General features: G+C 40.7%; 1 protein-coding gene across 6 annotated transcripts in view; it reads left to right on the top strand.

Annotated features, from left to right (window-relative positions):
- The window catches only part of LOC108696363 (serine/threonine-protein kinase mTOR), a 122,286-nt gene that overhangs the window by 8,832 nt on the left and 100,785 nt on the right, over positions 1-12,669 (top strand). For all 6 annotated transcript variants that reach the window (XM_018225661.2, XM_018225660.2, XM_018225659.2 and 3 more), the window contains 8 exons: positions 1,278-1,453; positions 2,606-2,714; positions 4,634-4,866; positions 5,187-5,387; positions 5,526-5,660; positions 5,833-6,108; positions 6,196-6,304; positions 6,398-6,584. In XM_018225661.2, coding sequence (XP_018081150.1) covers positions 1,319-1,453; positions 2,606-2,714; positions 4,634-4,866; positions 5,187-5,387; positions 5,526-5,660; positions 5,833-6,108; positions 6,196-6,304; positions 6,398-6,584 — 1,385 coding nt within the window. In that variant the 5' untranslated portion in view covers positions 1,278-1,318. The remainder of the gene's footprint in view (positions 1-1,277; positions 1,454-2,605; positions 2,715-4,633; positions 4,867-5,186; positions 5,388-5,525; positions 5,661-5,832; positions 6,109-6,195; positions 6,305-6,397; positions 6,585-12,669) is intronic.

Below are 12,669 nucleotides of genomic sequence, written 5' to 3'. Positions count from 1 at the left end.
GGCCCTTGTTTGTCGAGGGTCGGATGAATTCAACCCAATATCAACAAATTCTTCAGAATAATGTTCAAGCATCAGTCACAAAGTTTTAGTTACGCAAGGGTTGGATATTCCAATAAGATGACCCTAAACACACTTCGAATCTACAAAGGCATTTATGCAGAGGGAGAAGTAAAATATTCTGGAATGGCCATCACAGTCCCCCCGACTTGAATATCATCGAAAATCTATGGGATGATTTAAAGCAGGCTGTCCATGCTCGACAGCCATGAAATTTAACTGAACTGGTGAGATTTTGTATTGATGAATGGTCAAAAATGCCTCCATCCAGAATCCAGACACTCATCAAAGTCTATAGGAGGCATCTACAGGCTGTTACATTTGCAAAAGGAGGCTCAACTAAGTATCGATGTTATATCTCTGTTGGGGTGCCCAAATCTATGCACCTGTCTAATATTGTTATGATGCATATTGCATATTTCCTGTTGCATATTTTCTTTATCACTGCTGAAATACTACTGTTTCCATAAGGCATGTTCTATATTAAAAGGAAGTTTCTACTTTGAAAGCTCAGCCAATGATAAACAAAACTCTTTTTCATATGACTGTATGTCTCAAAGCTAAAAAACATTTAGTTATGTTTTCGAAAATTCATACAAATATATTGCTTTCCAATTCGTTCCAATTCATTAGATGATCAAAATCAATTCTTTCAATTAATATACAGGTATGGTACCTGTTATCAAGAATGCTTGGGACCTGGGGTTTTCTGGATAATGGATCTTTCTGTAATTTGGATCTTCATACCTTTAAGTCTACTAGAAAATCATGTAAACATTAAATAAACCCAATAGGCGGGTTTTGCTTCCAGTATGGATTTATCATATCTTAGTTTGGATCAAGTACAAGGTACTGTTTTATTAGTACAGAGAAAAAGAAAATTCTTCTTCTAAGCACTTACAATTTACATTTTTATTATTTTTTAAATTTCTTGATATTAGCCATTTTTACACTGCCAGTTACGTTAATGTGTAACCGGAGCTCCATTTGCACACCAAAGTCTGGTCACTTATTTGCAGCCTACATTTATCAATAAAATAACGTTATTCACTGAATTAATTTTTTTACATTTTTAAAAAATCAGGTCTGTATAAATACTGGAAATAAATACAATTTGCATTCTGAATGGTAGCTAATTTGAGATGTTTAGGTCATTTTAAATAAATAATTAAGGATCTGAAATAAACTTTCACTTAAACGTTGACGTTTTTATTTTTAAGAACTTCTGCAGCCTCTTTAAAATCTGCTAATCCTGTTACCAATGAACCCAGCCAACATGTCTGGTATAATGACAATGCTGCAGCAGTTTGCCAATGGCTTGAGGAGCAAAAATGAAGAAAATCGCATCAAGGCAGCCAAGGATCTTCAGCATTATGTCACCACTGAACTGCGAGAAGTGAGTTATTTGGTAGCTAACCTGCTTCAGAAATAATACACAGCTATTATAGTAAAGAGAACAACATGTGTTACTCCATTTGTGGTTTATATGCCTTCAACAGCTTTTCAACTACAGAAGCAGGGTGTGAAATCACTTTAGTTACAGATAGCTTTCCAATTGGTTCTGCCAAGTTTACATTTTTATTTTGCTGGAAAAAAATATTCTCATCCAGAATAAAAATGTGTTATTATTGGAGAATAAAATGATTCAAGAAACATTTTCATAAGGTACATTAATCAAATTTTTTTAATAATGCTTGAAAAGTAAAATTAAGAAGTTATATATGTGATGTAATAAGGTGTTTATTTTCCCACTGAAACCACTGTGTGTCATTTTAATAACTACTCTATGGCAAGTAATAGCCAGTGACAACCTGCATGTACAGTACATGTTTCACATTTGTCATAGGGCAACACACAAAGCGATTCCCTGAAATTTTTTTATGTGATGAAAGTTTCTCTGGTTTTCCTGGACACCACCGCCCCACACACAGTGATAGCTTATTGTGACCAACTGAGTGTTGCTGCATATGGAACCATCATAGTGTAGAGGGTTACATACATGTGGGAATCAGTCACTGATAGGATCCACTTGTTTCTAAGGTTTTTGATGAATTGGTGAGATCAGCCACAAAACACGTTAACCCTGCTGGGGGCTTGTGCCATATTTGAATTTTTTTTTTTTTTCTAGTGAAGTCTAATAAAGTTGATCAAGTTATCAAAGTACTATGTACTGTTGGTCAGCAGATCTTTGAATTTATTGAGCTATGTAAAAGACAATAGTTTTAGTTCTGACACAGGAAGATCAAAATGTCATCCATGACTGAAATAGAATAAACCCTATATCATATGAAATATAACATTTATTTACAGGTGTTGGATGAACAAATGTAAAAAAATGATTTCAAATATAAATAAAATATAAATTAACACACTGAGCCATAGTATTACCTGACTAGTATTAATGAAATTTCTTGTGACTTGCCAAACAAGGAATCACACTTTACAGTTCTTAACTTCTGTTGGTTTATTTATTTTTTCTTCAGTAGACATTTATCAGTAAGCTTTTCACCAGGACACATTGCATTTAGTGTTGTGATTTTCCCTCCAGGTAAGCCAAGAAGAGGCTACTCAGTTTTATGATGAACTCAATCATTTCATCTTTGAGTTTGTCTCCAGCTCGGATGTAAGTGAACGGAAAGGCGGGATCCTTGCTATTGGTAAGTGATAACCACAGCTTTTATGGTGTAGTGTCTTATACTACGTCAGTGCAACAAAATGTATTCTTATAAAACAAGAATTTCTTTTTACAGTTATACTAGGTTTTATTGTATATGTTTTTATATAAGTAGAATTAGATATATGCTGGTTTGTTTACCATCAGTGTTCTTTTTAGTTTTGTCTATTAGCCCGTCATGAGAAAACGTACATAAAAAAGATGGCACTGAAATTATGCCGGATGCTCCTCATTTGGTTCCATCCCAAAGTTTCTTTTTGTATTTATGAGGTTGATTGTATATTTGAGGTTTGATTTGACAGAATCCTGCAAAAGGCAAAAAAACCCTTACAGAAAGTGCCCTGGCTGGTTTTGAACCTTGGACCCCAGTACTACTGCTACTTATTCTTTATTGAGCTTTACTTCCCCTTTAATATTCATTAGTTAGATTTTTAATTTTTGCTGTGCAGTGATGTTCTTTAGACAAGTGCATCACACAAACAGTGAACTGTAGATTTTTGAGATGTCCAGTGATTGTTAGAACTTGTATAATAGGTAGATCTAGTAATTCTAGCTTTCACAGTGATGTCAGTCACAAAGAAATGCTTTCTGGCCACAGTGAACAGTTTAAAAACCTGTGATCTTTCTTGGAAAAATATTGAGGGAGAAATATGCATTTAAATACATTTTAGTATGTTATAAATGACCTATTTTAAGCAATTTTGAGTCCTGTTATATAATTTTTTGTTTGAAAAAGTCTGATATTGTAGGAGACCAGAGGGTATACACCGAATGCTTAAAAAGGAGCAAAACACTGCTATAAATTCTTCTGGGAATATTATATTTCAGGCCATTGTGGGTTTACACTTCTGCCCGAAACAAGCTTAATAGGTCTTCTAGTGATTTGTGGGCCGGCCTGATACGTGCGGGTTTGGGCCAACCTCGCTGCTCCATTTGTGGATCATGGATTTCCCCTTTTATAGGCGCACACTTGCCTGCCCTTCCACTGACAGTTTTTTTTTTATTATGTATGAAAAAGTCAAAGGATACGCTCTGTTGTCCATAAACTCCTTATGCAGAAACCTCCGAATTATGGCATCGCCATCTACCATAGACTCCATTTTAATCAAATAATTCCAATATTTTTTTAATGATCTCCTTTTCACTGTAATAATTAAACAATTCCTTGTACTTGATCCCAAATCAGATATATTTAGTCAATCTTACTGGGTTTAAATTGTTTTTTTTAGTAAGCTTAAGGTATAGTGATCCAGAGTACAGAAAGATTCTGAGATAATAGATGCTGTAGTGTGATACTACTCTAAACAAGTTTTTTCCTGCCCTGTTTTGAATTTTGCCATCTAATGTTAGGACAAGATAGAGTTGACATGAAAATGCAGAATATCAGACAGTGGCTATCTATTTTCAAATTGATTTCTATTTAACATACTTTTGCAATTTTTGGTCCAGAAGCAGTTTTGGTGTTTGCTCTCACTTTTGGACTGACTTTTGCCCCATGTATCTTTGCAGAGGTTATGGAGGCTGTGGTAGTAGAATTTGGCAGTATAGTCATGATGGTTCTAACCATCTAGATGGTGGGGAGAACGGTTTCTCTTCTCCTGTATTGAAGGACAATGGTTTCTCTCCCTTCTGTCTGGAAACTGTACTTTGTAGAGCAGTAGTAGTCTGTGCATAGTTTTTGGTTCAATAGATTCATGTTTAATTTACCCTAGAAAAGATTTACCCTAGATTCAGCAGTGGCCTTTCTGCTGGCTGGGATTTACTCTATGGTGTTTGTCCCCTGTACTGGAGAAAAGAAACAGATTTTGGTTACTACTAAAAACTATTTCCTGTCCATTTTTTAAGCTGTAAAAAATAATGATTTGCGTTGGTTAATTTCTTAATGTCTTCTGTACACAACAGTAAGTCTGATTGGAGTGGAGGGAGGTAATGCCACCAGAATCAGCAGATTTGCCAATTACTTGCGTAACCTGCTGCCCTCTAGTGATCCTGGAGTCATGGAAATGGCATCCAAAGCTATGGGACGCCTTGCTATGGCAGGAGATACCTTTACTGCAGAATATGTGGAATTTGAGGTGAAACGTGCCCTGGAGTGGCTGGGAGCAGATAGAAATGAAGGACGTAGACATGCTGCGGTAAGAACAAATTAGTAAAAATAAGAGTTCTATATAAAGGAGAATAAATGTTCACCTACCGTGTTTGCCAGGATAAAATAAATTTAAGTAAGGGCTTAGTTATGAAATTGTTGCTCACAGTTTCATTGAAAAGATAATCCAAGTGCCTAGCTGAACCAAATCTTAACCCTATGAAAAGCAAAAAAATTGTTGCCCAAGCAAACATGCCATGCCCTTTTATTGCTGAAAATTGTATTAATGCAGTGTTTATTATGTCAGATGGAAAGTTTGGTCCATTTATTAACTTAAAAATTGTTATCCATTCCTGTGTCCATGTCTAGGTTCTAGTACTGCGGGAGCTGGCTGTCAGTGCACCTACATTTTTTTTCCAGCAAGTGCAGCCTTTCTTTGACAACATTTTTTTTGGTGTGTGGGACCCAAAGCAGGCAATTCGGGAAGGAGCAGTGGCAGCTTTGAGAGCCTGTTTGATTCTAACCACACAGCGTGAGCCTAAGGAATTGCAAAAACCCCAATGGTACAGGGTAGGTATTTATTTATATTTTCTTTTTTTAAACAATCTATATTTATGTATCAATACAAAAAAAACACCAAATAAGGCTACAGGAATACATCACTGAATAGATCACTGAATGTATTGATTCTTTCAATTTCATATACAGCAAACATATGAGGAAGCAGAAAGAGGTTTTGATGAGACATTGTCTAAAGAGAAAGGTATGAACAGAGATGATCGGATTCATGGAGCACTACTTATAATTAATGAGTTGGTGAGAATCAGCAGTATGGAAGGAGAGGTAAGAACTGGACTTTTGTAATTTGGTAGTCATAGCTGAGTAATTGAACATTTTTTATTACTTGTCCAGTTTGGTTTAATTTTTAGACAAATTGAGATTTGTTTTGAATATTAAAATGAGTGTCTGCAGGGATTTCCCTTATTTTTTATCTTTTGTTTTCTGCATTTAACAGCGTCTCAGAGAAGAAATGGAAGAGATCACACAACAGCAAATGGTACATGACAAGCACTGCAAAGACCTGATGACCTTTGGACTAAAGCCTCGGCATATTACCCCATTTGCAAGTTTTCAGTCAGTACAACCTCAGCCTTCCAATGCTCTGTTAAGCCTTTTAGGGTACACAGGACAGCAGGGCATATTAGGATATGGAGCTGCCCCAATGCCCGACAAAACAACTTTGGTAGAAAGTCGTGCATGCAGGGAACTTGTGGAAGAAAAATTTGATCAGGTTTGGAAATGTTTTGTTAATGTCTTCTGTACCCTTGTTTACATAACAGTAAGTACTAAATATAGCTTGATATGTTTCGCAAAACAGATATGTCGTTGGGTCTTAAAGTGTCGAAGCAGTAAGAATCCCTTAATCCAGATGACCATTCTGAATGTATTGCCGCGTCTTGCTGCATTCAGGCCATCCGCATTTACAGGTACTAACCTAATGTAATGTATTGCTACTTTGACTTATAAATCATGTTACAATTAAGATATTTGTTAATAATAGTGTTCATGTGCCTTTTTAGCTGATCTGTATCTCCCAGACACCATGAGTCACCTTCTGAGCTGTGTGCGTAAAGAAAAAGAGCGTACTGTTGCTTTCCAAGCTTTGGGACTTATTTCAGTTGCTGTTAGATCTGAAATTCGTTCATATTTGCCTAAAATTCTTGAACATGTGAAAGCAGCTCTGCCTCCAAAGGACTTTGCTCACAAGTAAGTGCAATTTGTTCCTGCTTGTTTGCTACTGAAAAGAACAATATACGTTTTCTAGTTCTTTTAATGTTAGCGAATCACTGGTAGTTTTCACATAGTGATCAAGTGCAAACAGCGGTGGTGTAAATGCCATAATGTCTTGATAACATATGTACATATAGAACGCAGGGGAGAAAATATTTTCTTAGGCACTGCTGAGATGTAGTCACCTCCAACTCTGCCATTCACATCCATACATCTCTATGGCAAACAATGTTGAGCAGATTTGGATGTTTTGGCCGATCATTTTCTACCTTAGTGCAGCAGTGGTCAGAATGATACGTTATATGATATTTATTTGGACTGTTGATTATGCCCACAGTGCTGACAGGCCAGTTAACCTAGACTTACAGAAGTCAATACAAGATAACACACAGGAGTGCATTAGACTTTGTTGGCATCTTGTGTTATGAATGATCATAGTTGGATATATTACTTTGGTGAAAGTGACATTATTAATTTAATTAAAGATTTTACATGAGAAGTGAATAGGTTGAATCAAAAGTAACCCCCTGATACTGGACCTAGAGAGATGTGAGTGATAGTGGAGTAGTTAAATGTTTTTTTCTCTGGCGTCTACGGGGGACACAGGAGACCAGTGGGGTTAAGATCCATCGTCGAATTGTTCAGAACACTTGATTGGATAATAAAAAAGAGAGTGTGCCTGAATGTTTCCAGCTTTACCCTTAGTTACTTTTCAAGTGTCCTGTCCACAGGAGGTTGGACCTTAGGTCTCTAGGAGACCCATCTCAAGGAATTCGTCTGTCAGCGGCTAGCACTGACAACAGAGGTTAGACAAGGAACAGGAATTCTTGGCGCAAATGGAGATTTAGTGCACACAAGACGCGCAGGAGTGAAGTCACGGCGCGTCTCCAGCACTCTGACGCACATGGGAGACCAGCACTTCTGGCGCAAGAGTAAATTATGTGCGCTTAGGGGGAGGCACGTCTACAAGGAAACATGCAGCCACTGCACCTCCAGCACTATGCCTTAAAGCTGCATTCAGGAGATGGCAGGAGACCGCAGAGGCACAGCCTATATTACTCTCAGCAGGAAATTAGCCACAGCGGGGCAGCAGCTTCTTGGTACCCAAGACCCTACACATGGTAGGACAGAAGGTAGGACAGGGGCCCTATTTCCCAAAGGGGGGAATGAGCCCCAGCAACACAGGCTCAGGAGACATATTTTGCATTTACCAAATGCAACACCAAATTCCCCATTGGTAGAACTGATCCCCTCTGCCGCTCATGCTCACCAGTGGAAGGGGGGCAACTGCCAACACTGCTGCAGATGCAAAAACTGATGCTGAGGAAGGCCTGTCACAGGGATCTGCAGCGGGCATATCCTCTGACTCTGGGGCACCCCAGTGGGCCCTCCAACTGTCCCAATCCCTGGCATCACTACAGAATATACTATCACTAGCAGATGCCGTTGCTGGCACTATCGCTAATTCAATTGAGAAAACTATGTCCAAGGTTCATGATCTCTTCTGAATCTCTCTCTCCATATTTATCCAAACGCTCAGGATCCGAGGGGGAAGTATTTTCTTCACCTGTCCAATTGTATGAAACAAGGAAAATACTGGGAAAAAGGTTACCTCTCACTACATTGATGGCTTAATCAGAGCTCTCATAGAGGTGTTAAAGCTTGACACCAGCTCAGATTCCTCTCCTCATCACAAAGGTCTTTTTCAAAAGACAGAAGAAATCCGCAACTTGCTTCCCTTCACATGATCAGTTCACGGTAGTAATCCAGGACGAGTGGAATGCACCATAAAGGAAGTTCCAATCATCACGCAAATTTTCCAAGTCCTTCCCTTGCCAAAGGAGTTGGTGGACAAATGGACTGTTCCACCATTAGTAGATGTACCAGTCTCACGACTATCCAAAAAAAACACTCTACCAGTCACGGACGTAGCCGTCTTCAAGGATTCTACCGACAAGAGGTTAGAAGGATTCCTAAAAGTAATCTTCCCAGCCGCATGATCGGCCCTGGCATGGGTGAACAGAGCTATAAAAGCATGGACAACTTCACTCATATTGGGACTGCAGGAGGGCACACCCCATGCAGAACTTATTGACACTGCTCGTTGCATAGCAGAAACCAATGCCTTCTTAGCCGTTCTAGACACAGCTCATAGCACGCACTTTGGCATTAGCGGTGTCCGCATGCTTGACCTTATGGCTAAAGAACTGGTCAGCGACACCAGTTCTAAGAAATTTTTGACAATCCTACTCTTCAAGGCTCTTGACCTATTCGGGGAAGAATTGGAGAAGATTATCTCACTGGCAACTGGGGATAAGAGCACCTTTCGACCCCAATCCACGTCACGTTCCACCTCAGCCACTCGAAGGGGATGATTTTTTCGTGGCCAGAGCAACAGGTCTACGGAAACATCAAACTCCTCATTTAGGTCTTCCTTTTGCTCCAAGCCGTCAGGATGGAGACCCAACAAGCCCCAGGGCAAGGTCACCCATGACAAGCCGCCATCAGCATGACGGGGCACCCCCTCTGGGTCCGCAGAAGCACATAGGGGGTCGGCTTCTGCAATTCCAGGAGAAGTGGCTAGGTAACTCTTCAGATGCCTGTGTGGAAAAGATAATCTCAGAAGGCTACCATCTCGACTTCACATCCCTTCCCTCCAGGAGATTCCTTATGTCAAAAGTTCCGTCCAATTCAAAGAGAGCACAAGCCTTCCAGGAATATGTCAATTTCTTTGGGACCTAGGAGTAATACAACCAGTCCCTTCACAAGAGAGATTTTATGGCTACTACACCAATCTCTTCATAGTTCCAAAGAAGGACCACACATTCAGACTACTGCTGGATCTCAAAGAATTGAACTGCTTCATCAGGTCGATACGATTCAAGATGGAAACCTTGCGTTCAGTGATCCAGGGAATGAAACCGGGACAACTATTGATGTCCTTGGATATCAAAGACGCATATCTCCATATCCCGATCTGGCCACCCAACCACTGGTACCTCAGATTCGCCTTTGGCAATCAACATTTTCAGTTTGTGGCACTTCCGTTCGGATTAACTTTGGCTCCCGGGGTCTTCATAAAACTGATGGAGGTCACTGCAGCAGCCCTGAGAATACAGGGGATATTGATAACACCATATTTCGACTATCTGCTCATCAAGGCGGATTGCCTTGAGTGGACCCAGCAGGATCTGAAAAAATGATTACCGTGATCCAGCAATTCAGGTGGACCATCAATTGACGCAAATCACAGGTCCATCCATCACTTAGGATGGTGTTCCTTGGACTGAAATTTGGCACACTGGAACAGAAAGTGTTTCTACCACAAGAGAAACAACTCAAACTTTGCAACCATATTCAGCTTCTGGCACGAACCACCCATCCAACCATACAACTAGCCATGAGGGTACTGGGTTCCATGTGGCAGTGAGTGAAGCGGTCCCCTTCTCTCAAATCCACTTACGACCATTACAATCCAAAATCCTAAGAACCTGCAAAAGAGGATCCTTAAGTCAGACCTTCCCACTGGCCACACAAACCAGAGACTCCCTCTGTTGGTGACTAGCCCCGACAACGTTATCGGCAGGTCAATTCTGGGCGACCCCCAAACTGGACAGGCATGAGCACAGACACAAGTCTATCCGGATGGAGAGCATCATGGAGTGGCAAGACCGCACAGGGCACTTAGACTCTAGACAAGTCACAGCTGGCAATAAAAGTTCTTGAACAAAGGGCAATTCGTCTTACCACTGGGCGACTCCACTGCAGAACCGGGTAGTAGGAGTCCAATGTGACAGTGCCACAGCAGTGGCCTACATCAACCAGCAAGGAGGCACACGAAGCCGGGGCGCTCTCACAGAGGCGCAATTAATCATTCAGTGGGCAGAACAGAATTCAGTATAACTGTCGGCCATCCACATTCCAGGAGTGTCCAATGTACAGGCGGACTTTCTCAGTCGTCACCAACTAGACCCAGGAGAATGGGAACTGCATCACAAAGTGTTCAGGAGCGGACGACCGCAGACGTCCAGATGCAACCGCAATGTTCCAAGGTTCTTCTCACGCTGTCGAGACCAACTGGCAGAGGGAATCGATGCAGTGACACAGCCCTGGAACTTCAAACTGCATACATTTTCCCTCCGCTTCCCATGCTTCCAAGAGTACTCAAAAAGATTAGACATTCTCAACTCTCAGTGATTGTGATAGCACAGTTTGTGCCGCGAAGAACATGGTTTCACTGTTGGAATAGGACCAGATAACTTTTAGTTTCAGCAGTATAATGTAATTACCAATATAAGTGCAGACTCAAATGTTGTCTAGGGGTATGAGAACAATCTCCAGGCTCGTAGTATATGTAGAAAAATAAGATTATTTAATGCTTTGTTAAATAAACAAGGTACAGCATAGATTACAATGGAATGAAATTGAGCAAACACAGGCACAGGGAAATAGCATGAGATGTTACCTGCTGTCCCTTCAATCCCACTGCCTCCCTCAATCCTACTGTGTCCAGACCAGACGTCTGGGCTTTCTTATCCACCTTTGGTCCCTGACAATCACACCTCCAGAAAAGGTGGCTTTGATGTTTTACAGCCCTAACAGTTGTTTACGCATAAACAATAGCATGCACCCTCTGGCAATGCAAGTTAGCTATTTGCCATACAACTGCACAACTTGTACAGCTGTGTCATGTACTCCTTGTGTTACTCCACTCTATATATGATAAATATAATGTAATACAGGTATTATTTAAAGATATAAACTCCACACACTCCCTACATCTGTGTGGTTCTCAACGCACTCCTCGACCCTCCCATTGAGCCATCATGGATTACCTGGAAAGTAGTACTACTTCTAGCAGTATCATCAGCATGTAGAGTATCAGAACTAAATTTTCCTACATTTTCACAAGGAAAAGGCAGTACTTTGTACAAACTAATATTTATGGCAAAGGTCGTTTCATCATTTCATCTCAACCAGGACTTAGAATTCTTGGGCTCCGAACATATGGATGGTACTACTAAGGAAAAACTGCTACACTGCCTTGATATGGTCCAGGCACTAAAAATCTACCTATCACAATCCAAGCTGACTTGCAAGTCAGATTGTCTGCTAGTTATTCCAGCCGGACCATGAGTTGGACAACCAAGGCAACCATTGCCAGATGAATACGAGAATGCATCCACAGGGCTTACATCGCTAAAGGAAAGTCACCCCCCTTTGGGGTTCTGGCACTCTCCACAAAACAGTGGAGGCATCATGGGCCTGGCGAAATTACGCCTCAGCTGAGCAGATCTGCAGAGCGGCCACATGGTCATCAGTTCACACATTCACAATATTGACTCCTTTTCCTCAGCCTTTGGTTGCAAAGTATTACATGCAGTGGTGCAAGACCAGAGGCAGCACATTCTAGTTCTATTTCACCCTCCCTACTGTTGTTGGGCTGCTTTAAGTCCCCACTGGTCTCCTGTGTCCCCCTGAGATGCCAGAGAAAATAGGATTCATATTCCTACCGGTAAATCTGTTTCTCTGTAGTTGACAGGGGGACACAGCAGACCAGTGGGGTTAAGCTCCATCCTCCTGCTTAGGAGAGTGCAGGAGGATCCTAGTAGCAGAATTTAAAATTGATTGGAAGGGAGAGAGATGGGAGTCAGGAAGTCCGGTTAGTAGGAGATTGCAATAGTCCAATGGAATAGGATAAGGGCATGGATTAGAGAGAAAGAGACGTATATATTGTGGAGGAAGAAGCGTCAGGTTTTGGCAATAGTATTAATATGCTTAGAAAAGTAGAAATACTGGTCAAAGATGACCCCCCAGGCAGCGTGCAGAATTAATTGGGTTAATGATCATGCCATTGATAGTAGACATGGCTGAGTTTTTGATGGCAGTTCATCCATGAGGAGCTAGAAGGCAGTTTGTGATCTTGGTCTGAACGTCAGTGGTTAGTGAAGGAGTGTCTAAATATATCTGGATATTAATAAAGTGTGTTCATGTATGAATGCTGGGTTTCATTTGGTTGAACTTGGTGGACTTTGGTCTTTTTTCAATATGATTTAACTAT

This window comes from Xenopus laevis, chromosome 7L, assembly GCF_017654675.1.
Source record: "Xenopus laevis strain J_2021 chromosome 7L, Xenopus_laevis_v10.1, whole genome shotgun sequence".
In the NCBI taxonomy this organism is placed as follows: domain Eukaryota; kingdom Metazoa; phylum Chordata; class Amphibia; order Anura; family Pipidae; genus Xenopus; species Xenopus laevis.
The sequence above is the reverse complement of the archived record's forward strand: the minus strand, read 5'-3'. Positions and strand labels throughout refer to the sequence as shown.